We start from the raw sequence: 22,841 nt of genomic DNA, 5'->3' as shown, positions 1-22,841 counted from the left end.
TAAAGCAGTTTATTCTGAGTTTACTTTCGCCTTCGTGAGTCCTGCATTTTGGGTCCTTCCTCTCTGCCTGCCTGCACACAGCCATGACAGAACGACGCGACCATAACCTGGACCCAGCGGGCTCGTCCCGGGACAGCGATCTCGCCCGCATCATGAGCTTAATGAAACGGATTTCCCACACAGAGGATACTAAGGCGATGGCAATTGGGATAAATGAATGACCCACCCATTCTGGTTGACTCCGACTGTCGTTCACCTGCCTCTTTTCTGGCAACAATGTGGTCGGGGGACGAGGAGCCAGCTTCCACTAATTCGCCATTACCGGTCTCCTCTACATCTCCAGCCCCTGTTTCCAGGAGAAAGCGACATAAGCCCCACCTGCGCTCCACCCCTCAGCCGCATTCCAGAACTTCCGAACCGCCAGTTGTGGTGAGTGAGAAAGACTCTCTCGGTTCTCTCCCTAAGAGCAGGAATGCAAACACCAATGTATCTGGGTCCACAGACTCCAGCTCAGAGGATTTAAGGACTGATTTTCACCCAGATTCTAAAGTTGAGGGGCTAAAGGACTTATCTTGTGTTACTTTTCCTAATCTTGGGGCAAATCCCTCTGAGACAGCCAGCCCGGATTGTGTTAACCCTGAGTCAGTTTCTCCTCTATCTGACAACCCCATATCTGACTTTTCAGGTTGTGCCAAAACTGAACTTAGAGGTCTCAAAACTGTCTCAGCTGACATATCCGTCTCAGACACTGATAGTTCAGATGCTGTTTATTCCCATTCTTTGGACGTTAAAGACTCTTCTTTTTGTGCTCTTTTGGGGCCTGGGAATATAAAAACTATCATCCCAGAAACTGTTTCTTTTGCCGGGGAAGCCCAGCCAAAAACTGTTTTTTCAGAGGCTGCGTTGGGGTTAAGAGACGGTGTGTATTCTGCTCCCCCTGAGCCAGGGAATATTACTATGAGTACTACCACACACCTGTCACTCTGGTCATCAGCTCAGTTAGACGCTCAGCAGCCCTCAGCTCAGTTAGCCGCTAAGCAGCCCCCTAGGAACTGCACCGTGCCAGCGCTGCCTGAGCAGAGCCAGCGCCCAGTTCTGTGACTTTTTTCGCTGGGGGGCCCGAGGAGCCCGTCCAGTCCCATGCCACGTCAGCTGGGGGGCCCAAGGAGCCCGTCCAGCAACCTTCCTCGTCAGCTGGGGGGCCCGAGGAGCCCGTCCAGCAACCTTCCTCGTCAGCTGGGGGGCCCGAGGAGCCCATCCAGCAACCTTCCTCGTCAGCTGGGGGGCCCGAGGAGCCCGTCCAGCCACCAGCTGCTCCACCACCTGCAACATCCACGTCGCCTGCAGCAGCAGCAGTTTCATCCACGTCGCCTGCAGCAGCAGCAGTTTCATCCACGCTGCCTGCAGCAGCAGTTTCATCCACGCCTGCAAGCAGCAGTTTCATCCACGCCTGCAGCAGCAGCAGTTCCGTCCACGCCTGCAGCAGCAGCAGTTCCATCCACGCCTGCAGCAGCAGCTGCTTCCGCCTCGCCTGGTCCAGCTGCAGCCTCTTCCGCCTTGCCTGGTCCAGCTGCAGCCTCTTCCTCCTCGCCTGCAGCCGCCTCCTCATCACCTTCAGCGTCGCCTGCAGCAGCCTCCTCATCAGCTTCAGCGTCGCCTGCAGGAGCCTCCTCATCAGCTTCAGCGTCGCCTGGTCCAGCCTCCGCATCAGCTTCGCCTGGTCCAGCCTCCGCATCAGCTTCGCCTGGTCCAGCCTCCGCATCAGCTTCGCCTGGTCCAGCCTCCGCATCAGTTTCTCCTGGTCCAGCCTCCGCATCAGTTTCTCCTGGTCCAGCCTCCGCATCAGCCTCGCCTGGTCCAGCCTCCGCATCAGCCTCGCCTGGTCCAGCCTCCGCATCAGCCTCACCTGCATCGGCTTCAGCTTTGCCTGGTGCAGCCTCCGCTTCAGCTTCTGCCTCTGCCTCATCTGGCCCAGCCTCTGCATTGCCTGGTGCTGCAGGGGCCATGCCGTCTTCAGTACCCCAACTGCCACCTCAGCGTCGCCAGCCACTTTCCAGGCCTTTGGTCGGACGACATCGCCATCAAGGGCGGCCCCCTGAACGACGCCGTCTCCGCCACAGCCTTTGGCGTGGACGGCCTCCGGACCTGCTCTGTCACCGCCGCCACTGCCTTCAGTGTGGTTGGCCTCCGGACCTGTTCTTTCACTGCCGCCACTGCCTTCGGTGTGGTCGGCCTCCGGACCTGTTCTTTCACTGCCGCCACTGCCTTCTGCGTGGCCGCTCCCCGGATTTCTTCCACCGGTGCCGCTGCTGCTGCTTTTCGCAAGGTCGGCCCCCAGAACTGTTTGCCCGTCGCCGCCGTTGCCGTCCGCACGGTCGTCCCCGGAACTGTTTGCCCGTCGCCGCCGTTGCTGTCCGCACGGTCGGTCCCCAGAACTGTTTCACCGTCGCCGCCGCTGCCGTCCGCACGGTCGGCCCGCAGAACTTTCTCGTGGAATTGTGATGGATCTGGTTCTGTGTTGAACTGTTTTCTTGTTTATGAACTGCTCTGGACTCATGCTCCTTGTTTTCTGTGTTGTTCTTCCTTCAGCCCAAAGATCAAAGAATTGAGAATTTAACTAAACACATAGTAAGTGAAAAAGGTGAGTGAAGAAGAAAAACTCTGTGCATCATGGGAAGCTCCCAGCAGCCTAGACCTATTGCAGTATAACTAACCCTCCAGTTTTGTGCACCCCCACCTTATTATTTTGTAAATTGTTGTTTGTTGTTGTTGTTGCTTGTGTACAGCGTCCTTGAGGGTTTTGAAATAAAATGTATTACTATTAATATTTTATTATTAACTCTATAAAAACAGAATGTTTTCAGCCTAATCTTAAAAGTAGAGACAGAGTCTGTCTCCCGAATTCAAACTGGGAGCTGGTTCCAAGTAAGCCTGCAGTGTGAGAGCGACATGCTCTATATGGTGATATTGCACTACGAGGTCTTTAATATAAGATGGGGCCTGATTATTTAGGACCTTGAAAATGAGTAGAAGGATTTTAAATTAACTTCAGGGTTTAACAGGGAGCCAATGAAGAGAAGCCAGTATGGGAGAAATATGCTCTCTTTCTAGTGCCTGTCAGAACCCTCACTGCAACATTTTGGATCAACTGAAGGGCTTTTCAGGAAACTTTTAGGTCATCCTGATCCAGCCTTCTCCGGCCTAGAAGTAATCCATGCATGAACTAGTTTCTCAGCATCACTCTGTGAGGATGTTATGCTGTTGTACATGACAATAAAACATTATAGCAACTTTACACCTCTGATGAAAAAAATGTCTTGACAACACATTCACTGTCTCTAAAGCAGAGTGCTTGCAATTCTCATTTTAACTGCATATGAACATTCACACTGACAATTGCAGGAAGTGAAAACACTTTATTTATATAGCACATTTAAATAAAACAGGCCTACTGACAACTGAAATCATTTAAGCCATTGACAAACATTAAAAACATTAAAATACAAATATGAAAAATAATTCAATTCAATTCAATTTTATTTATATAGCGCCAAATCACAACAAAAGTCACCTCAAGGCGCTTCATAGATACAGAGAAAAACCCAACAATCATATGACCCCCTATGAGCAAGCACTTTGGCGACAGTGGGAAGGAAAAACTCCCTTTTAACAGGAAGAAACCTCCGGCAGAACCAGGCTCAGGGAGGGGCGGCCATCTGCTGCGACCGGTTGGGGTGAGAGAAGGAAGACAGGATAAAAGACATGCTGTGGAAGAGAGACAGAGGTTAATAACAGCTATGATACAATGCAGAGAGGTCTGTTAATACATAGTGAGCGAGAAAGGTGACTGGAAAGGAAAAACTCAATGCATCATGGGTGTCACGGCTGGCGGGGTGAGCCGTGTGGTGTGGAGGAAACGGAGGACCCAAAATGCAGACAGCCGATGTGATGATAAGAGTGAGGGTTTAATTTACAGTGTACAAATAACAGAACTGAGGGCAGGACAGAACATAAACCTAAACTGGGTGAGCTAAATAACAACCGGATCATACAAATGGGGTGGGAGGCAGAGAGACACAGACGAGGAACAGACACCATGAAACACAGACGAGCCGACAACGAACACAGACCGACACCCACTATAAATACACACACCAGGTAATCAGGAAATGGCACACAGGAGGGGACACAGCTGGAACTAATGGACATAACGAGACACAACCCTACAAAGTAAAACAGGAAACACACAGACTGTTTTACATAACAACACAAGGACATGAACAGAGCACCGAGGGAGACGCAGGTAGGGAAGATAAACACAACCAAACACCAACAACCAATACAAGATCAGAAATAAACTAGAAAGTGATAATCATCAACTGAAAGCGCTGGGTCACTGACCCAGGACCATGACAATGGGAATCCCCCGGCAGCCTACATCTATTGCAGCATAACTAAGGGAGGATTCAGGGTCACCTGGTCCAGCCCTAACTATATGCCTTAGCAAAAAGGAAAGTTTTAAGCCTAATCTTAAAAGTAGAGATAGTGTCTGTCTCCCGAATCCAAACTGGAAGCTGGTTCCACAGAAGAGGGGCCTGAAAACTGAAGGCTCTCCCTCCCATTCTACTTTTAAATACTCTAGGAACAACAAGTAGGCCTGCAGAGCGGGAGCGAAGTGCTCTAATAGGGTGATATGGTACTACAAGGTCATTAAGATAAGATGGGGCCTGATTATTTAAGACCTTGTATGTGAGGAGCAGGATTTTGAATTCAATTCTGGATTTAACAGGAAGCCAATGAAGGGAAGCCAAAACAGGAGAAATATGCTCTCTCTTTCTAGTCCCTGTCAGTACTCTTGCTGCAGCATTTTGGATTAACTGAAGGCTTTTCAGTGAGTTTTTTGGACATCCTGATAATAATGAATTGCAGTAGTCCAGCCTGGAAGTAATAAATGCATGAACTAGTTTTTCAGCGTCACTCTGAGACAGGATATTTCTAATTTTAGAGATGTTGCGCAAATGGAAGAACGCAGTCTTACATATTTGTTTAATATGTGCGTTGAAGGACATATCCTGGTCAAAAATGACTCCAAGGTTCCTCACAGTGTTACTGGAGGCCAAGGTAATGCCATCCACAGTAAGAATCTGGTTAGATACCATATTTCTAAGCTTTTCAGCGCCGAGTACAATGACCTCAGTTTTATCTGAGTTAAGAAGCAGGAGGTTAGTGGCCATCCAAGTCTTTATGTCTTTAAGACATTCCTGCAGTTTAACTAATTGGTGTGTGTTATCTGGCTTCATGGACAGATAGAGCTGGGTGTCATCTGCATAGCAGTGAAAATGTATGCTATGTCTTCTAATGATGCTGCCTAGGGGAAGCATGTATAATGTAAACAGAATTGGTCCTAGCACTGAACCCTGTGGAACTCCATAATTAACCTCAGTGTGTGAAGAGGACTCTCCATTTACATGCACAAATTGGAGTCTATTAGATAGATATGATACAAACCACTGCAGTGCAATACCTGTAATACCCACAGCATGTTCTAATCGCTCTAATAGGATATTATGGTCAACAGTATCGAATGCTGCACTAAGGTCAAGAAGGACAAGCACAGAGATGAGTCCACTGTCAGAGGCCATAAGAAGATCATTTGTAACCTTCACTAAAGCTGATTCTGTGCTGTGATGAACTCTGAAACCTGACTGAAACTCTTCAAATAAACCATTCCTCTGCAGATGATCTGTTAGCTGTTTGACAACTACTCTTTCAAGGATTTTTGATATGAAAGAAAGGTTGGAGATTGGCCTATAATTAGCTAAGACTGCTGGGTCTAGAGATGGCTTTTTGAGTAAAGGTTTAACTGCAGCCACCTTGAAGGCCTGTGGTACATAGCCGATTATTAGAGATAGGTTGATCATATATAAGATCGAAGAATTAATGAATGGCAGGACTTCTTTGAGCAGTTTTGTAGGAATGGGGTCTAAAAGACACGTTGATGGTTTGGAGGAAGTAATTATTGAAGTTAACTCAGAAAGATCGATTGGAAAAAAAGAGTCTAACTTAACATCAATGGAACTAAGAGTAGCTGTAGATAATATTACATCTGTGGGATGATTATTGGTAATTTTTTCTCTAATGATAAAAATTTTATTTGTGAAGAAGTTCATGAAGTCATTACTAGTTAACGTTAAAGGGATGGTTGGCTCAAAAGAGCTCTGACTTTTTGTCAGCCTGGCTACAGTGCTGAAGAGAAACCTGGGGTTGTTCTTATTTTCTTCAATCAGTGATGAGTAGTAAGCTGTTCTGGCTTTGCGGAGGGCTTTCTTATAAAGCAACAAACTATTTCTCCAGGCTAAATGATGATCCTCTAAATTTGTGACACGCCATTTCCTCTCCAGATTACGAGTCATCTGCTTTAGGCTACGTGTTTGAGAATTATACCACGGGGTCAGGTACTTCTGATTAGAGACCTTAGTTTTCACTGGAGCTACAGTATCCAGAGTCGTACGTAGTGAGGAGGTGAAATTATTAACAAGATAATCGACCTCTGTTGGGGTAGCGTTCAGATAGCTGCTCTGCTCTGTGTTGGTACAGGGCATTGACGATGATAATAAAAATAAAAAGCAATTTAACAATTAAGAAAAAATTAGAGAGATTTGGACATTGGCGTAACAATGCAAATCAACTGCCATGGGAATGTTAATTTCTTTAGAGTAATCTACAGGGTGGGCCATTTATATGGATACACCGTAATAACATGGGAATGATTGGTGATATTAAAGTCCTGTTTGTGGCACATTAGTGTATGTGGGGGGGCAAACTCCTCATGATGGGTGGTGACCATGGTGGCCATTTAGAAGTCGGCCATCTTGGATATAACTTTTTTCAATAGGAAGAGGGCCATGTGACACATCAAACTTATTGGTAATGTCAAAAGAAAAACAATGGTATGCTTGGTTTCAACGTAACTTTATTCTTTCATGAGTTATTTACACGTTTCTGACCACTCATAACATGTGTTCAATGTGCTGCCCATTGTGTTGGATTGTCAATGCAACCCTCTTCTCCCACTCTTCACACACTGATAGCAAAAAGGGAAGCAAAACTAATCACACTGAGAATGGAAAACAAGACTGTGAAAATAAAACAGGAAACATAATGAGATGTAGAAATGAAAACACAAGCTTGAGAATAAGATGTGGAACACGCAGACATGAAATACATAACAGACTGGGAACACAAGGAGAGGAACATGGGATCAGATAACAGGGACAAGGGACGGACATAACTAAAAGTATAGCGGAAAAGAGAGAATTAGACAGGAAACGGGAAAATGACACAAGCGAGGGAGCATGGAAGATAATATTAACTAAAACCTATGACACACTAAATAATAACACGAGAACTTAATATCCTAGTACATCATAAGAACTCAAAAATACAAAATAAACTCACATTGTCCAGCGCCCTGATAAGTGCGCTTAATCAGTATGAAGTCATACTCTGCTTCTTGTTTTCCCTGTTTTTTTTTTTTTTGAGTTTTGCTTGTTGAATGTTTCTTTTGTCTGCCCCTTTTCGCTTTGCCTGTTACAAAGACTGTCTTCCCGTATGACTGTATGAAGGAAGCTGCCATATACTGGCCTTTAACAGACTGGATTAGCCACTTTTTAAAAAACTTATGGCTCCAAATTATTCATTGAGAGAGCTATAGCTCTGTTCAAATCACACAAAAACAACAAGAGTCAGAAGACATGAGGGAGGCTGAAATTCATGTTGCTTAAACTGCCAACAGATATTAGCTCTATAGTATTATTTATTAAAACAAATAAAAAAATATTTTACTAAAATCCATATATCTATCAAAATTACATTTTTATGGTTGTTTCTTCAGTTGTTTTTCCTCTGATTTTCATCTGAAAGGAACCTATTATTAACCTATTTTTATTAAATGTGTGGTAAACAGAAACAATGGAACCTGATGACTGTCATACTTAGAGTGAGAGTCAAATGGTCTGAAGGGGGAGGAAGAGAGGGTGAAATGACTTATCACTTCACAGGAAGAAACAGCACAGTGTGGTCTGAGAGCAGCTGAAATCACAAGGCCTCTGCAGCCAGTAATGCTATAGTGAAACCTGGCCTACCCATTGTTTGGTTTTATAGTAACAAGACAGATGTTGCAGGTAATGAACAAAGTCTATGCAACAGTAAGACTTCACCAATAATAAGAAATATCAGATGTTCTTATTGATTTCAACGGAAGTGCTCCTTGAAAAAGCTTTCCACTTGCTGATCTACTTATGAATGTGACTTAATATTATATCCAGTATCTAATAAGTGTATGTATGTATGTATGAATGACAAAAAGGATAGCTTTCTCCCTTGATATCTGAACATGTGTAGCGGCCCACCCCATTTCCTGCTGTGTTGACAACACTGTACAATGAAACCCACACACAGAAATAGCATTAACTGCTTTCACATAAAGTTTCACATCTTTCTTTTGGTTGTTTAAATCAACTTTTTGAATACATGTAGACAAGATCAAAACAGTCAGTTGAGGTTTAAGTATCACAAGGTATTATTACCACTGCACTCAGTGGTAATAATACACTGGTTATAAACACTACAGTACATGAAGATTTGTCCTACATAATAAACTCTACTATCAGCAAGTATTTTTAAGAGTAAGGGTACAGCCTCGGACTGGATCCATTTTTTTATTCACCAGAAGGATGCCACACTTTTCCTCCCCATTGTGATACTTAAACCTCAACTGACTGTTTTGATCTTGTCTACATGTATTCACTATTTCTGTATCTGGGTTTCATTATACAGTGTTGTCAACACAGCAGGAAATGGGGTGGGCCACTACACATGTTCAAATATCAAGGGAGAAAGCTACCCTTTTTGTCATACATACATACATACATACATACATACATACATTTATTAGATACTGGATATAATATTAAGTCACATTCATAAGTAGATCAGCAAGTGGAAAGCTTTTTCAAGGAGCACTTCCGTTGAAATCAATAAGAACATCTGATATTTCTTATTATTGGTGAAGTCTTACTGTTGCATAGACTTTGTTCATTACCTGCAACATCTGTCTTGTTCCTATAAAACCAAACAATAGGTAGGCCAGGTTTCACTATAGCATTACTGGCTGCAGAGGCCTTGTGATTTCAGCTGCTCTCAGACCACACTGTGCTGTTTCTTCCTGTGAAGTGATAAGTAATTTCACCCTCTCTTCCTCTCCCTTCAGACCATTTGACTCTCACTCTAAGTATGACAGTCATCAGGTTCCATTGTTTCTGTTTACCACACATTTAATAAAAATAGGTTAATAATAGGTTCCTTTCAGATGAAAATCAGAGGAAAAACAACTGAAGAAACAATCATAAAAATGTAATTTTGATAGGTATATGGATTTTAGTAAAATATTTTTTTATTTGTTTTAATAAATAACACTATAGAGCTAATATCTGTTGGCAGTTTAAGCAACATGAATTTCAGCCTCCCTCATGTCTTCTGACTCTTGTTGTTTTTGTGTGATTTGAACAGAGCTATAGCTCTCTCAATGAATAATTTGGAGCCATACGTTTTTTAAAAAGTGGCTAATCCAGTCTGTTAAAGGCCAGTATATGGCAGCTTCCTTCATACAGTCATACGGGAAGACAGTCTTTGTAACAGGCAAAGTGAAAAGGGGCAGACAAAAGAAACATTCAACAAGCAAAACTCACAAAAAAACCCAGTGAAAACAAGAGGCAGAGTATGACTTCATGCTGATTAAGCGCACTTATCAGGGCGCTGGACAATGTGAGTTTATTTTGTATTTTTGAGTTCTTATAATGTACTAGGATATTAAGTTCTCGTGTTATTATTTAGTGTGTCATAGGTTTTAGTTAATATTATCTTCCATGCTCCCTCGCTTGTGTCATTTTCCCGTTTCCTGTCTAATTCTCTCTTTTCCGCTATACTTTTAGTTATGTCCGTCCCTTGTCCCTGTTATCTGATCCCATGTTCCTCTCCTTGTGTTCCCAGTCTGTTATGTATTTCATGTCTGCGTGTTCCACATCCTATTCTCAAGCTTGTGTTGTCATTTCTACATCTCATTATGTTTCCTGTTTTATTTTCACAGTCTCGTTTTCCATTCTCAGTGTGATTAGTTTTGCTTCCCTCGTGGCATCATGTTTATTTGTGTCATCTGTGTTTGCTATGTGTTTCCACTTCCCTCATTACTCTTCTGTGTATTTATGTCTTCTGCCTCCAGTTGGAGTGGCTGTAGCTCAGGTGGTAGAGCAGATCAGCTATTGAGTGGAGGTTTTGAGTGGAGGTTTGGTAGTTAAATCCTTGGCTTCCCCAGTCTGCATGCCAAATATCCTTGGGCAAAATCTTAACTAAATACTGCTCTCTGATGTGGCCATCAAAGTATGAATGTTGGTTAGATTGCACTTGATTATAGAAGGAAGTGATTGGGTGAATGAGGCATGTTGTATACAGCACTCTGGCAGAGTAGAAAAAAGTGCTATATGAGAATCAGTCTATTTACCACTTTGTTCATTTTTGGGTCCCTTGTCCATCTTATCCTATTTCTTTCTAGTCAAAAACTACATTGTCGGGTTTATATTGTTGAACACACACACACTTACCTACACAACGCACAGACTGGTACTCTTTATTCACATGTATACCTATGTAAGACGTCATATGTTAATAAACCTATGCATATTCATGTAACCTCAATAAAGAGCAGTGTTATGAGGGAGCAGACGAGAGCAACTGAGGTCAAGCAAAGGAACAGCGCTCGTCCAGTTCTCTCCTTCATGCATGAGTAACACAAAGAACTTTGCCTACTTGTGTCTTGCTTTGCTGTGCAGTAGAATTTTCTTGTTCCAGCGGTGGGGTTGTGCTAGACAGACCCATCATACATATAGACTACAAAAACTACAACAGAATAAGTGAAAATTATTTTCTTTACAAATAACTCTCACTAAACTAACACAGCCAATCACTCAATATGTTTGTACTCTCGGCTCAAATTGACTTCATAGTCAGTGATTTTTTTGCTTTTTTAAGAACTTATTTTAACATTGCACTCAAAAACAAACAAATCCACCCTAACAAAAAAAAAGTAAGTTCAAGGACCAAATTGCATTAGATTTCTTCACGTCAAGGTAGGGGTGACATGGAAGTGGCCCCCGGGTCACGAGTTTGAGACCCCTGCTTTAAATGAAACATTCAGGATGCCATTGTTTCGCACTTTATCTGCCAACATAATAAACAACGTGAGTTTCCACTTTTCTCTCTATTGCAGGCCTTCTGCTTCTTGTTTTGGCAAGAAGCCACAATGCTGCAGAGTCCAGGTGAAGAGAGCCCTCATCCTGCAAATGAACAGTTTAGACTCACATACAAAAACAAAAGCAAAAAAAGAGACTGTCATTGAACCCATCTTTTTCATGACAGTCTGGTGCTCTGTAAACAGATAATTTTGGACTTTTAAAAAGCCATGACTGAGTGCACATCTGAGTGATACTGCTGAACAAGTACAAAATTGCTTTCCTTGAGTGTCATCTACTTAAATCAGAGATATCAGAGAAAAATCTGATGAAGCTCTAAAATGAGTAGAAGAAATCTAACATCAAAAGGCAGAATGAGTGAATGAACAAATAGGATAAGACAGCTTTGTATTTGTATTGAAATTACTCATTTTTTCTAATATAAAGGCTATCACAGTTATAAATTACCTGTAACACAGCTTTTGAGTAACAAAAAATGTGCTCCATCTTGTTTCTTTCAAGATGCAGCTCGTTCTTTGAAGCTAAAACACAAAGTAAAAAGTTAGAAGTTTGTACATGATTGTTACAGATATATGAGGATGTTTAATAAATCACTTATTTCTGTACCTTCATGAAGCTGCCTGACTTTAATAGCCAAAGCAGCAGAAGTCATCATGAAGAAAACAGCCATGCTGATAAACATCACAGTGCCAGCTTTTGTATTTCCATTACACTCTTCTGCAGTAAAGATTGAAAAGGTATTTAAATGGTGTTAGAAAGTTACCCTAGCACGCCAAACTGTTTAAGTGGATGTTTATCAATTGCAAATACAAGACCAATCAGACCAGGAGTGACATATTTAGCCGCATGTTCTCCTTAAATTGCTGGCTGTCTAAGTGGTGTCGAAAGTGGTGTTTCCTGAAAACCCTCTCCTGTCTGATCATTTCCTGATAACATTTACATTTACAATAATGGATTACACAGCAGTGGAGAGTGGACTTTAGCAAAGTAGATGTCTTTCTGAAAGCAAAGACATCTTAACTCAGTTTAAGAATATAATCCACCCACTGTTATCATCTTCAATGCCCTGTACCAACACAGAGCAGAGCAGCTATCTGAACGCTACTCCAAACGAGGTCGATTATCTTGTTAATAATGTTACCTCCCTACTACGTACAACTCTGGATACTGTAGCTCCTGTGAAAACTAAGGCCTCAAATCAGAAGTACTTGACTCCGTGGTATAATTCTCAAACACGTAGCCTAAAGCAGATGACTCGTAAGCTGGAGAGGAAATGGCGTGTCACAAATTTAGAGGATCAACATTTAGCCTGGAGAAATAGTTTGCTGCTTTATAAGAAAGCCCTCCGCAAAGCCAGAACATCTTACTATTCATCACTGATTGAAGAAAATAAGAACAACCCCAGGTTTCTCTTCAGCACTGTAGCCAGGCTGACAAAAAGTCAGAGCTCTTTTGAGCCAACCATCCCTTTAACGTTAACTAGTGATGACTTCATGAACTTCTTCACAAATAAAATTTTAATCATTAGAGAAAAAATTACCCATAATCATCTCACAGATACAATATTATCTACAGCTACTCTTAGTACCATTGATGTTAAGTTAGACTCTTTTTCTCCAATTGATCTTTCTGAGTTAACTTCAATAATTACTTCCTCCAAACCGTCTTTTAGACCGCATTCCTACAAAACTGCTCAAAGAAGAAGAAGAAAGAAGAACCTTCCTTTCATATCAAACATCCTTGAAAGAGTAGTTGTCAAACAGCTAACAGATCATCTGCAGAGGAATGGCTTCTTTGAAGAGTTTCAGTCAGGTTTCAGAGTTCATCACAGCACATAAACAGCTTTAGTGAAGGTTACAAATGATCTTCTTATGGCCTCTGACAGTGGACTCTGTGCTTGTCCTGCTAGACCTTAGTGCAGCGTTCGATACTGTTGACCATAATATCCTATTAGAGCGATTAGAACATGCTGTAGGTATTACAGGTACTGCACTGCAGTGGTTTGTATCATATCTATCTAATAGACTCCAATTTGTGCATGTAAATGGAGAGTCATCTTCACACACTGAGGTTAATTATGGAGTTCCACAGGGTTCAGTGCTTGGACCAATTCTGCTTACATTATAGATGCTTCCCCTAGACAGTATCATCAGAAAACATAGCAAATATTTTCACTGCTATGCAGATGACACCCAACTCTATCTATCCGTGAAGTCAGATAAAACTGAGGTTATTGTACTCGGCCCTGAAAATCTTAGAAATATGGTATCTAATCAGATTCTTACTCTGGATGGCATTACCTTGGCCTCCAGTAACACTGTGAGGAAACTTGTAGTGATTTTTGACCAGGATATGTCCTTCAATGTACATATTAAACAACTATGTAGGACTGCCTTCTCCATTTGCACAACATCTCTAAAATTAGAAATATCCTGTCTCAGAGTGACGCTGAAAAACTAGTTCATGCATTTATTACTTCCAGGCTGGACTACTGCAATTCATTATTATCAGGATGTTCTAAAAACTTGCTGAAAAGCCTTCAATTAATCCAAAATGCTGCAGCAAGAGTACTGACGGGGACTACAAAGATAGAGCATATTTCTCCTGTATTGGCTTCCCTTCATTGGGTCCATGGTAAATCCAGAATTGAATTCAAAATCCTGCTCCTCACATAATAACATACTCATAAATATCTTAATGACCTTATGTACCACATCACCCTAATAGAGCATTCTTTCCTTTTTGCTAAAGGGTATAGTTAGGGCTGGACCAGGTGACCCTGAATCCTCCCTTAGTTATGCTGCAATAGGCATAGGCTGCTGGGGGATTCCCATGATGCATTGAGTTTTTCCTTTTCAGTCAGCTTTCTCACTCACTATGTGTCAATCCGGTCTTTAAGTCCGATGACATTAGCCGTGCCTGGGCTCAAACTCTGCTGCAGGTCCCTAACTGTGGCATCACTGAGAGTTAAAAACTGTCTAAATCCTTTCATCTGTAATAAAATGATCACCGTTGCTGCTCTAATTTTAACATCCAGGCATCCACAAAAACAGAGTTTAAGAAATTTAGCAGAGTTAGAAGTTAGCAGGAAGTAAGCTCGCTAGTTTGCATCTACGTGATTGCTAGCGACACAGCTATGTTAGCATAATCTAAACAGTGAAGCTGGAGGATGAATGCTAACTTTTTTCCACTCGATAAAAGTTAAGGTGAGGATTCCCGAACGTTCGGGACAAATGCAATTGCATGTCAGGATGCTGAAAACGGACTGAACTTCAAGTGGAAGAACAACTGAGATAATCCATGAACGATACGAGCTTAGTTATCAATACACTGCTACATGGGCTGAGCTGTAATTATATCGTAAGGTTTTAAAAAATGAGCTTTAAAATGATTAGCGATAATAAAAACCGAGAGTGGCTGCCAGTGATCACTGACTGCTTTTAGGGGCTTGTTGAGATTAAATAGAACAACAAATAAAGCATCAAAACATGCAAAGAACACAAAAGCCTTATTAAACGTGGAGTTGTTTGGGTCCGGAAGCAGGATTCATCACGTCATCACTTAAAGACCGGATAGACCTCTCTGCATTGAATCATGCTTGTTATCAATCTCTATCTGTCTTCCACAGCATGTCCTCTGTACTGTCCTCCTTCTCTCATCCCCAACCGGTCGCAGCAGATGGCCCCGCCCCTCCCTGAGCCTGGTTCTGCAGGAGGTTTCTTCCTGTTAAAAGGGAGTTTTTCCTTCCCACTGTTGCCAAAGTGCTTGCTCATAGGGGGTCATTTGATTGTTGGGATTTTCTCTGTATGTATTATTATAGAGTCTACCTTACAATATAAAGCGCCTTGAGGTGACTGTTGTTGTGATTTGGCTATATAAATAAAATTGATTTGAAAAATTGAATTGAATTGAATAGTTAGGATTATGTATTTCAGTTGCACATAAACGTTTCATACATTTGGATTTGATAGTTAAAAAAAAGATGTAATACACTTGGTCAATCAAAAATTAATAATGAATTAACCTAAATTGATGTTAAATATTTTTACACAGTAAATGTATTTAAAACTAAATATGTGGGTTTATTTGCTTGATTATTGCTGTGTTTTAAAACATAGAAAACAGATGCTTAGTTTATCTTTAAATGGCAAATATACACATTGAGTTACACTGTTACACTGTTTATGTTAAAATCATATAATCCAAATTTGATAGTCTAATATAAGATTTTAGATACTCTGAACTGTACAATAACTGTTGATAAAAAAAAAAAAACTTAATAAGTTACAAAACTTAAATAGTGCTGAACTAAATCTAGTGAACTACTGTTTAATGTATCGGTCTCCTTGAAATAATATTGACATGGGATTGATCAATTAAAGCAAATCCCTACACAGGCAATAACAGATATAAGATCATGACTAACCGAGCCTGATTATAAGAGTAACTTAATTAGCTTTAAGCTACACCGAGACAGACCATCAGATCCATAATAATATTTACTTATAGGGAAAGAAGATTATAAATAAATACACTGAAAGACAAGGAATTACATCACCCAAGTTCTGTATGCTTAAAACTTAAACTCACTCTTAAACAGATCTTTTGCCCAGGACTCTGGAATGACCTGTCTGACATGCAGCTCACAGAGTCATCAGTGCATTTTCTAAATACTTGTCATTACATGACATATCTCTTATACTATTTTATTCTCTGTTATAGAGGCTAAGACCACAGTTGAAGCCACTGTGGTGTTCATTGGTGGGGTTGACGCAATGCCACTGTTATGAATGAAACTTGTAACCAAGTCCAATAACTCCAGCCGTACTTATCTTGTCCATTTAACATCTTTATGGTATTCCTTCAGTTGCATTTGTTTTTGAACACAGTTCTCTTTATCCAAAAACATTTATCACAACAGCACGACAGTCACAAACTGGTTCTTCTTGCGACCAATAACACCTGGCACCAATTACGTATGTCTACCTTAAATATGGTCCCATAAACACACCATACTGTAAAACACATTAACACCTAGCAGTGCATATAAGGTAACAACACAAAAGTGGCTTCTACATCAGTTTTCTCGTTTCAGTTGTCTTGTTCAATATTCATTAAATATTTTATGTTTTATTTTCAAAGGTGATATATAAATACATTTTTACGAGATCCTTTTTTACTCATCCATGTATGTGTTACTGTGAATGTGTTTCTTTTTACTTCTTTGAAATTTGAGGAAATAAAGTGCAAAGGCATATTAATCCACTTGTATTACTTTAGGAATGAAAATTATGCTACAAACAGGTCACAGTTTACTAGAGTAAAGTGACAAAAGAAAAACATTTTAGAGAGATAAAATTAACCATACCTTGACTACTGAGTTTCACTTCATCATTGGGTTCACCATTTCCTGTAGGCATGGTATAACTTTATACATAACAATTTGATGATAAATCATGTGCAAGAAATAAGCCTTTACCCCACAAGCTTACCTTGAATTCTTAACTCTACTGCATCAGAAATAACTGTGTGTTTATTTGTGTAAAATCCACAGAAATACAGCCCAACATCAGATAAATTCACTTCCTTGATTTGAAGAAAGACAAAAGTGATGTTGGAACTCATAATAAATTTTCCATTTTGAAATCCATCGCAGAACGATGCTGAGCCACGAGATCCAAACATAGAAGAGACACAAGTGGGCTTAGTTTGGTTGACCACTTTAAACCAGTCTGCCTGTGTTTGATGGTTGGAGGTGTTGGTGCACTGCAGTGTCACTTCTTCACCGGGCTGGACCTCCACAGTCTGAAACCCTGAACCTGAGACAGAGATCCAGCCTGAAACAAACACCACAGACAAATTAGTATTAAATTAACTGTAATCATTTTCACATGGTTCCAAAAATATTTAAATTCTGGTAGGATCCATATCTTGGACTGAGAATCATTAGATGCCAGTACTTACAGTGAATACAGAAAAACAACGCTGTTATAACGGTGAAGCGCCCCATTGCATGCTTAATCCAGCTGCTACTCGGACATTTAGTAAACCACACAGCTATTACAAAGGCTTTTAGAGGGCGAGGTGTTTCTAGTTTTTCATCCTGTCAGTGACCTGTTAACACATTGCAGTACCTTGGCTTAAAAATCATCAAGCCACTTCCTCTTGGTGGTGACGTGCCATTGGATCACAGTCTTGTCATATGACTTCCTTTGCTACACACAGTGGTGTTTTTTCTAATCAGCGCATTTAGTTACAAACCTTAACATAACAATTTAGTAACAATGTTTATTTACTCCTTGGCCTCCTTTATTAATAATGATACCTGTAATAAATTTAGCCTGGTTGTACCTTTGGAGATCACACTCAGTTAACTAAAGACCCAGCTCTGCACCGTTGACAACCCTGTAACCAGCCAGGCCCCTGTGATTGGTGCAGGTGAAGGAAGCTAAGCCACTGTTAGGTATTCTCCACCAGATTATGTGTGGGCCTGGACCTTCTCTCTGTATGTTGCTGAATTGTTGTTGATTATCATCTCCGCCATGGATATGTTATCTGCAAAGTTATATATGAAATTTGTGCTATGAATGGGATTGTAGTCATGTGTGAACACTGAATATAAGAGTCGACTGAGACCACAGAGTCGACTGAGACCACAGCCCTGAAGGGTGCCAGTGTTAAGGATGGTATGACTGAAGAAGAGAGACTGAAGGAAAATAGCATTATTTCATTCATTTTTTGCTAAAAAAGAAGAAGAGGGTTTTGTTGCTCTGTACAAATTATTATAAAGCATCCCTAAAGCTAAGAAGCCCATAAAGCCAGGACAGCTTACTGATGAATAAAATAAGATTTACTGAAGAAAGTAAGAACTCCAGGTTTCATTTCAGCACTGTGTGTAGACTCAGAGTCAGAGATCTGTTGAACCAAGTATTACTTTACCATGAAGCTTAAAAGCCAAATACTACTAGCCCTCAAGGTAGCTGTAAATAAATCTTTACCTAACGCATCACTTGATCTGTTTTTTATATACTGTGGCCCACACTGGGATGAAGAGAGGCCTGCTGCTGTGTGTGTCCACTGATTTTACTGGTGCATTTTGTCTTTTGTAAAATAAAGCCATATTTTGCAACCAGTCCCTGTTTTTCATCACAAGGCAGTCTACCATTTGAAATCTGCTACACAAGCAGAAAGATAACATCCTGGAACAGGATGAACAGCTTAAAAGGAAAGCAGATCTGGATGTGACTCTACACATACTCAAATCACAGAAAGCAGCTGCAGCTGCATTAGCTGAGGCTCAAGCTTGGGAAAATTCTGATCAAGAAAGTGAACATCCAAAACAGCCCCAGCTGGGCAACATGCAGCAAACCAACCCAACAGAACAAGTGCAAGAGTGTATGTGGCAACAATCAGTACTCAATAATGATCTGCAGACTTCACAATTGGGCAACCACTGCCACCGAGGCAACAGCAAAAGCTTGCAAAGAACCAAGTATCTGTCAGCCCAGTATGACCAACAACCAAGAGTTCACTCCTTTGCCAGTCAGCTGTGTTTTGAACCCTAAGAGAGAGTCTTGCAACTGGAGTTATGGTGAACAACCAGCAAATAATGATCAATTTCACCATCATCAGTCCAAGATTTGGGCACCCATACATGTAAGGGGTAGACATGCTGACTCTTCAGATCTAACAGGATATCTGATATGAAAGGGAAATGAGCTCCACTCCAGCATCTGCCCCACGGTGTGTGGTTCTCCAGCTGCACCACAGCACAGAGAAAGGCACTCCAGAGGGTCATCAATATGGCCCAAAAAAATCATTGGACATCCTCTTCCCTCCCTGAAGGACCTGTACAGCACTCGCTGTCTCAAGAGGGCACGCAGCATCCTACGGGACGGTACACACCCAGGACACCGGGTGTTTAAGCTGCTGCCGTCTGGCAGGAGGTTCAGGCTCCTGAGGTCCTGAACAAATAGACTCAAGGACAGCTTTTACAACAGGGCAATAGCCCTGATTGCAAATAGCTGACCTGACTGGCTACCTACCTGGACTTTTTTTGGGGGGGTTAACAACGGTAAAAACAGTAATAACAATAATATTTATATTTATAACAAGGTGCAATAATAATTCATGTGCAATAATAACAGTGTGCAATAAAAATACACTTATTCTTCTTTTTTATTGCTAAGTTATTATACTGTGTTGTGTTGTTTGTGTTGCGTTGTGATGTGTCATATCGTGTCGTGTTGTGTTACATGTAGTGCCGATGTAGGACAGTTTTCCAATTTCATTGTACTACTGTACTATGTATGACTGTGCAATGACAATAAAGAGTTATCTTATCTTATCTTACTTCCTTCTTCCACTTTATGGTACGATGCTAGTATGTCTTTGCATGTGATTATCCAGATGGGCCCTTAGAGCTGATCATTCACAAATGACACATTTGCTATATAGTAGGGGAGTTAGTTTTACAACATGCATTCAGACAACACGAGTGGTAATATGAGTTGCCTTTCTGCCACTTTGGTACTTTGTAGTTTTTGACAAAGGAACCTACCAGTTAAAAAAAACAGGCTGTTAAAAAATGTAGAAAAAAAAAATTGTGTGCAAATAGTACAGGATGTGTTGTTTGTGGTTTTAAAGGCTAGTCTTTCTGTGGCTTTTTATTTGGCTTATACACAGAGCCACTGCAGTGGAAAAAGACAGGGGGAGGTGCATAAAACTTGCCAAGCTTTGCACATAGACCATGGTCAGGGAAGAAAGCTGCCCATATAAACACTGCCTGTATCTTTATTTGCCCCTTTTGCCAGTATGCAACAGAGGTAAATAAAAAAACAAATGACAATTTCAACATATCTAGTTAAAGAACACATCTAAAAACATATGAAGGGATATACCCACACAAAATAATTCTAGCAAAAACACTGATGTTGCCACAGAATTTATTGTTTTATCATTTACATCAAGAATGAAACAACAGCGTTCTTTTTAATGTAGCATTATTCTCGGTGTTGAAGTCAACAGTTATTTGATATTTGTGATGAGTGAAAAGTCTTTTTCCTTAAATGTCTACAAGTACAAAGGCTGATGCGAACTAGTAAAAAGCAGAAAGTCAAATTTCACCAGCTGTAGAGGCCTTGTGAGTTCAGCACTCAGACCACACTGTGAAGTCTCTTCCTGTGAAGTGATCAGTATCTCACTCATGCCTCCACCCGAAGACTGCCTGACTCCCCCTATGAGTAACTTTGTGTACTCTCATTTTATTGAGATGAAGACAAATTAAAGCAGAAAAAAAGACACATAAATGTTTAGTACAGGGTTAAAAAAAAAAACTTAATCACTAAACGTGCTTTCTCATCATGAACACAGAGAATCAGCTCTATGCACTGGCAGCATAAACAACATGAGTTTCCACTTGTGTCTCTTTTGCAGGCCTTCTGCTTCTTGGTGTTTGTGGGTGGAGTCGCAATGCTGCAGAGTTCAGGTCAACAGAGTCCACATTCTGTAGGTGAAAAATTTACAGTCACATAGCAAAACAACCACAGACTCAGTACTTTCACTATCCTTGACTGTGACAGTCTGATAGCATATGCTAGATTATTCTAGGCTAGACTCCAAAAAAGACAGAAAGAGAGCCAAATGAGTTTTATTTTAAATGTACTTCTGAGTGATACACTAACAAATAAGTGTGGCATTCATTCATTACATTCATTTGAAACCTTCAGATAGAGATAATAGGGATTGGGACTATCAACTTTGCTTTACAATAACTCCAGGTTTCTACTTCAGACTTTGTGTCCACTCACACTAAATGTGGTGTTTGAGGTACAATATTTTCTTCACAAAATGGACCCAGGGCTACCTGCTTCTTAGTGGTTGTTAGATATCTTCAGAACAGAAGAAATGTAACATAAAAATACGATAAGAGATCTTTTCTTCAATTCTTTTCCAGCCCTTATCCTATTCAGGGTTGTAGAGCACCTGGAATCTATCCCAGTTATCACTGGACACGATCTGGCTAGGCTTTCCTTTCATACATAGAAGGAGCCCAGCCACTGGATTCAAACACTTCATTAAGTGAATTTATGACTATATGATATATACAATTCATGCTGTAACTTTACAACAGAGCGTCTTTTCGTGGTCAACAAGGAGCAATGCAATAAGCTGCACGTGTGAAATAAATGCATCTCCAAAGTGCAACTTTTTCATTTAGTGAAAAAGTTGCACCTAATTTGTAACTTAATTTGAGGTGACCATTGTTTTGATTTGCTGCTATATAACTAAAACTGAACAAAATAATAGATGTAAGAGGTTTCAAGCAAAAAGTTCCCAAGCACCATAGGGTTCCAGCAGGGTACAAAGAGCCATGATAATGATAATTCCAGCCCATTCACACTCAATATGTTATTTGGATCACCTTCTCTAACATCGTCAATGCTGCTCTGGACTGAACTTAGTAGCTTCCCTGGGATATTTGAAGACTTTGAAGTGATTATGATTATTTCTTACACGGCATCATAATCACAAATGATCTATTCTTAGCTTTTTTAGTAAATGTAATTTGCATTTTTTTTAAAGCGTCACCTTGTTCCTAGGAGTATGCTGTTCTTTGTCCACTGCTGAAAGATAATATAAAAAGTTACATTTTGAGTGTTAAAAGTCATTTTATCACATGTAATAACTCTTAATAAATCACGTGTTGTATGTACCTGAAAAAAGTGGCACAATCTTAACAACCAAACCAACGACAGCCATCACAAAGAAAACAGCCAGTGTTGCAAAGACCACAGGCACAAGGCTGGACTCTGCAACATAAAACAGCATTGACTGATAAAAAATGTTGTTAAAATCCTATAATATATATAAAAATGTGTATTTGCAAAAGACTTTTTAATGTGCTTTCATGCAAAAAGTCACATTTACTAACTTAAATACAAATCCATACACTGAAAAATAACAAAACAAGAAATGCCTTTAAAAAAATAGATTAGATAGTTTTAATATAATTAAAAATATCAAAACTGATGTGGTTATTTATTAGTCCAAACTGAAACTGGTAAAACAAACGTTATTACATATTTAAAACACTTGGGTTTAGTTCATGATTTATTATTATTAGTAATGGTTATGGTTATGAATATTCATACTGAGTACACTGAATACTATATGTAAAAACTTCCATTAATATGTTGTCACGATCCTGGGTCTTATGACCCAGCGTTTTGAGTTTTAGTTCATTTTGATGTTTATAGTGTATGTTTAAGCTCATTAGATTTCTATGTTCATTTGCTTATTATATTCCCCTTGTGTTTTCAACCCTTGTGTTAAGTCTCCCTTATCCTTCATGTGTTTCATGTCTGTTTCATATGTTGTCCAGTTCATGTAGTCATGTCAGTGTTTCATTGTTTCCTATTTTATTTTGAAAGAGGTCCTGTGTTTCGGTGCTCTGTTTTGCTCTTTCCCTGTGGGCGTCGTTATGTTCATGTTGTGTCTACTTTGCCTTTCTGTCCCATGTTTCAGCTCCCTATG

General features: G+C 40.5%; 2 protein-coding genes across 2 annotated transcripts; one reads left to right on the top strand and one right to left on the bottom strand.

The window, feature by feature from the left end:
* The first annotated feature begins 276 nt into the window (after nt 1-276).
* Nucleotides 277-2,502, top strand: LOC148104356 (uncharacterized). Its single transcript, XM_087838351.1, has 3 exons — nt 277-429; nt 1,571-2,337; nt 2,385-2,502. The coding sequence occupies exons 1-3, from the start codon at nt 277-279 to the stop codon at nt 2,500-2,502; spliced, it is 1,038 nt and encodes a 345-aa protein (XP_087694477.1).
* Nucleotides 2,503-11,026: 8,524 nt separating this feature from the next.
* LOC148104355 (uncharacterized) lies at nt 11,027-17,393 on the bottom strand. The gene is made up of 6 exons (XM_087837732.1): nt 17,271-17,393; nt 16,799-17,143; nt 16,675-16,716; nt 11,913-12,023; nt 11,754-11,827; nt 11,027-11,390 (listed from the first exon to the last, which is right to left on the bottom strand). The coding sequence occupies exons 1-6, from the start codon at nt 17,314-17,316 to the stop codon at nt 11,271-11,273; spliced, it is 738 nt and encodes a 245-aa protein (XP_087693858.1). The 5' UTR covers nt 17,317-17,393; the 3' UTR covers nt 11,027-11,270.
* Between the last annotated feature and the right edge of the window lie 5,448 nt (nt 17,394-22,841).

This window comes from Neolamprologus brichardi, chromosome 3, assembly GCF_056152115.1.
Source record: "Neolamprologus brichardi isolate AB-2024 chromosome 3, ASM5615211v1, whole genome shotgun sequence".
NCBI classification, from domain to species: domain Eukaryota; kingdom Metazoa; phylum Chordata; class Actinopteri; order Cichliformes; family Cichlidae; genus Neolamprologus; species Neolamprologus brichardi.
Note: the sequence above shows the minus strand (reverse complement) of the source record. Positions and strands in the feature narration are given on the sequence as shown.

What these genes read in the sequence shown, in the direction of transcription:
- LOC148104356 (XM_087838351.1), top strand. Translation starts at nt 277, where the DNA reads ATGTGGTCGGGGGACGAGGAGCCAGCTTCCACTAATTCGCCATTACCG. An exon ending in CTTCCGAACCGCCAGTTGTG is followed by an intron (nt 430 to 1,570) that starts GTGAGTGAGAAA and finishes TGCCTGGTCCAG; the next exon opens with CTGCAGCCTCTTCCTCCTCG. An exon ending in TTTCGCAAGGTCGGCCCCCA is followed by an intron (nt 2,338 to 2,384) that starts GAACTGTTTGCC and finishes CGGTCGTCCCCG; the next exon opens with GAACTGTTTGCCCGTCGCCG.
- LOC148104355 (XM_087837732.1), bottom strand. Translation starts at nt 17,316, where the DNA reads ATGGGGCGCTTCACCGTTATAACAGCGTTGTTTTTCTGTATTCACT. An exon ending in GTTGTTTTTCTGTATTCACT is followed by an intron (nt 17,144 to 17,270) that starts GTAAGTACTGGC and finishes TGTTTGTTTCAG; the next exon opens with GCTGGATCTCTGTCTCAGGT. An exon ending in AGTAGAGTTAAGAATTCAAG is followed by an intron (nt 16,717 to 16,798) that starts GTAAGCTTGTGG and finishes CCATGCCTACAG; the next exon opens with GAAATGGTGAACCCAATGAT.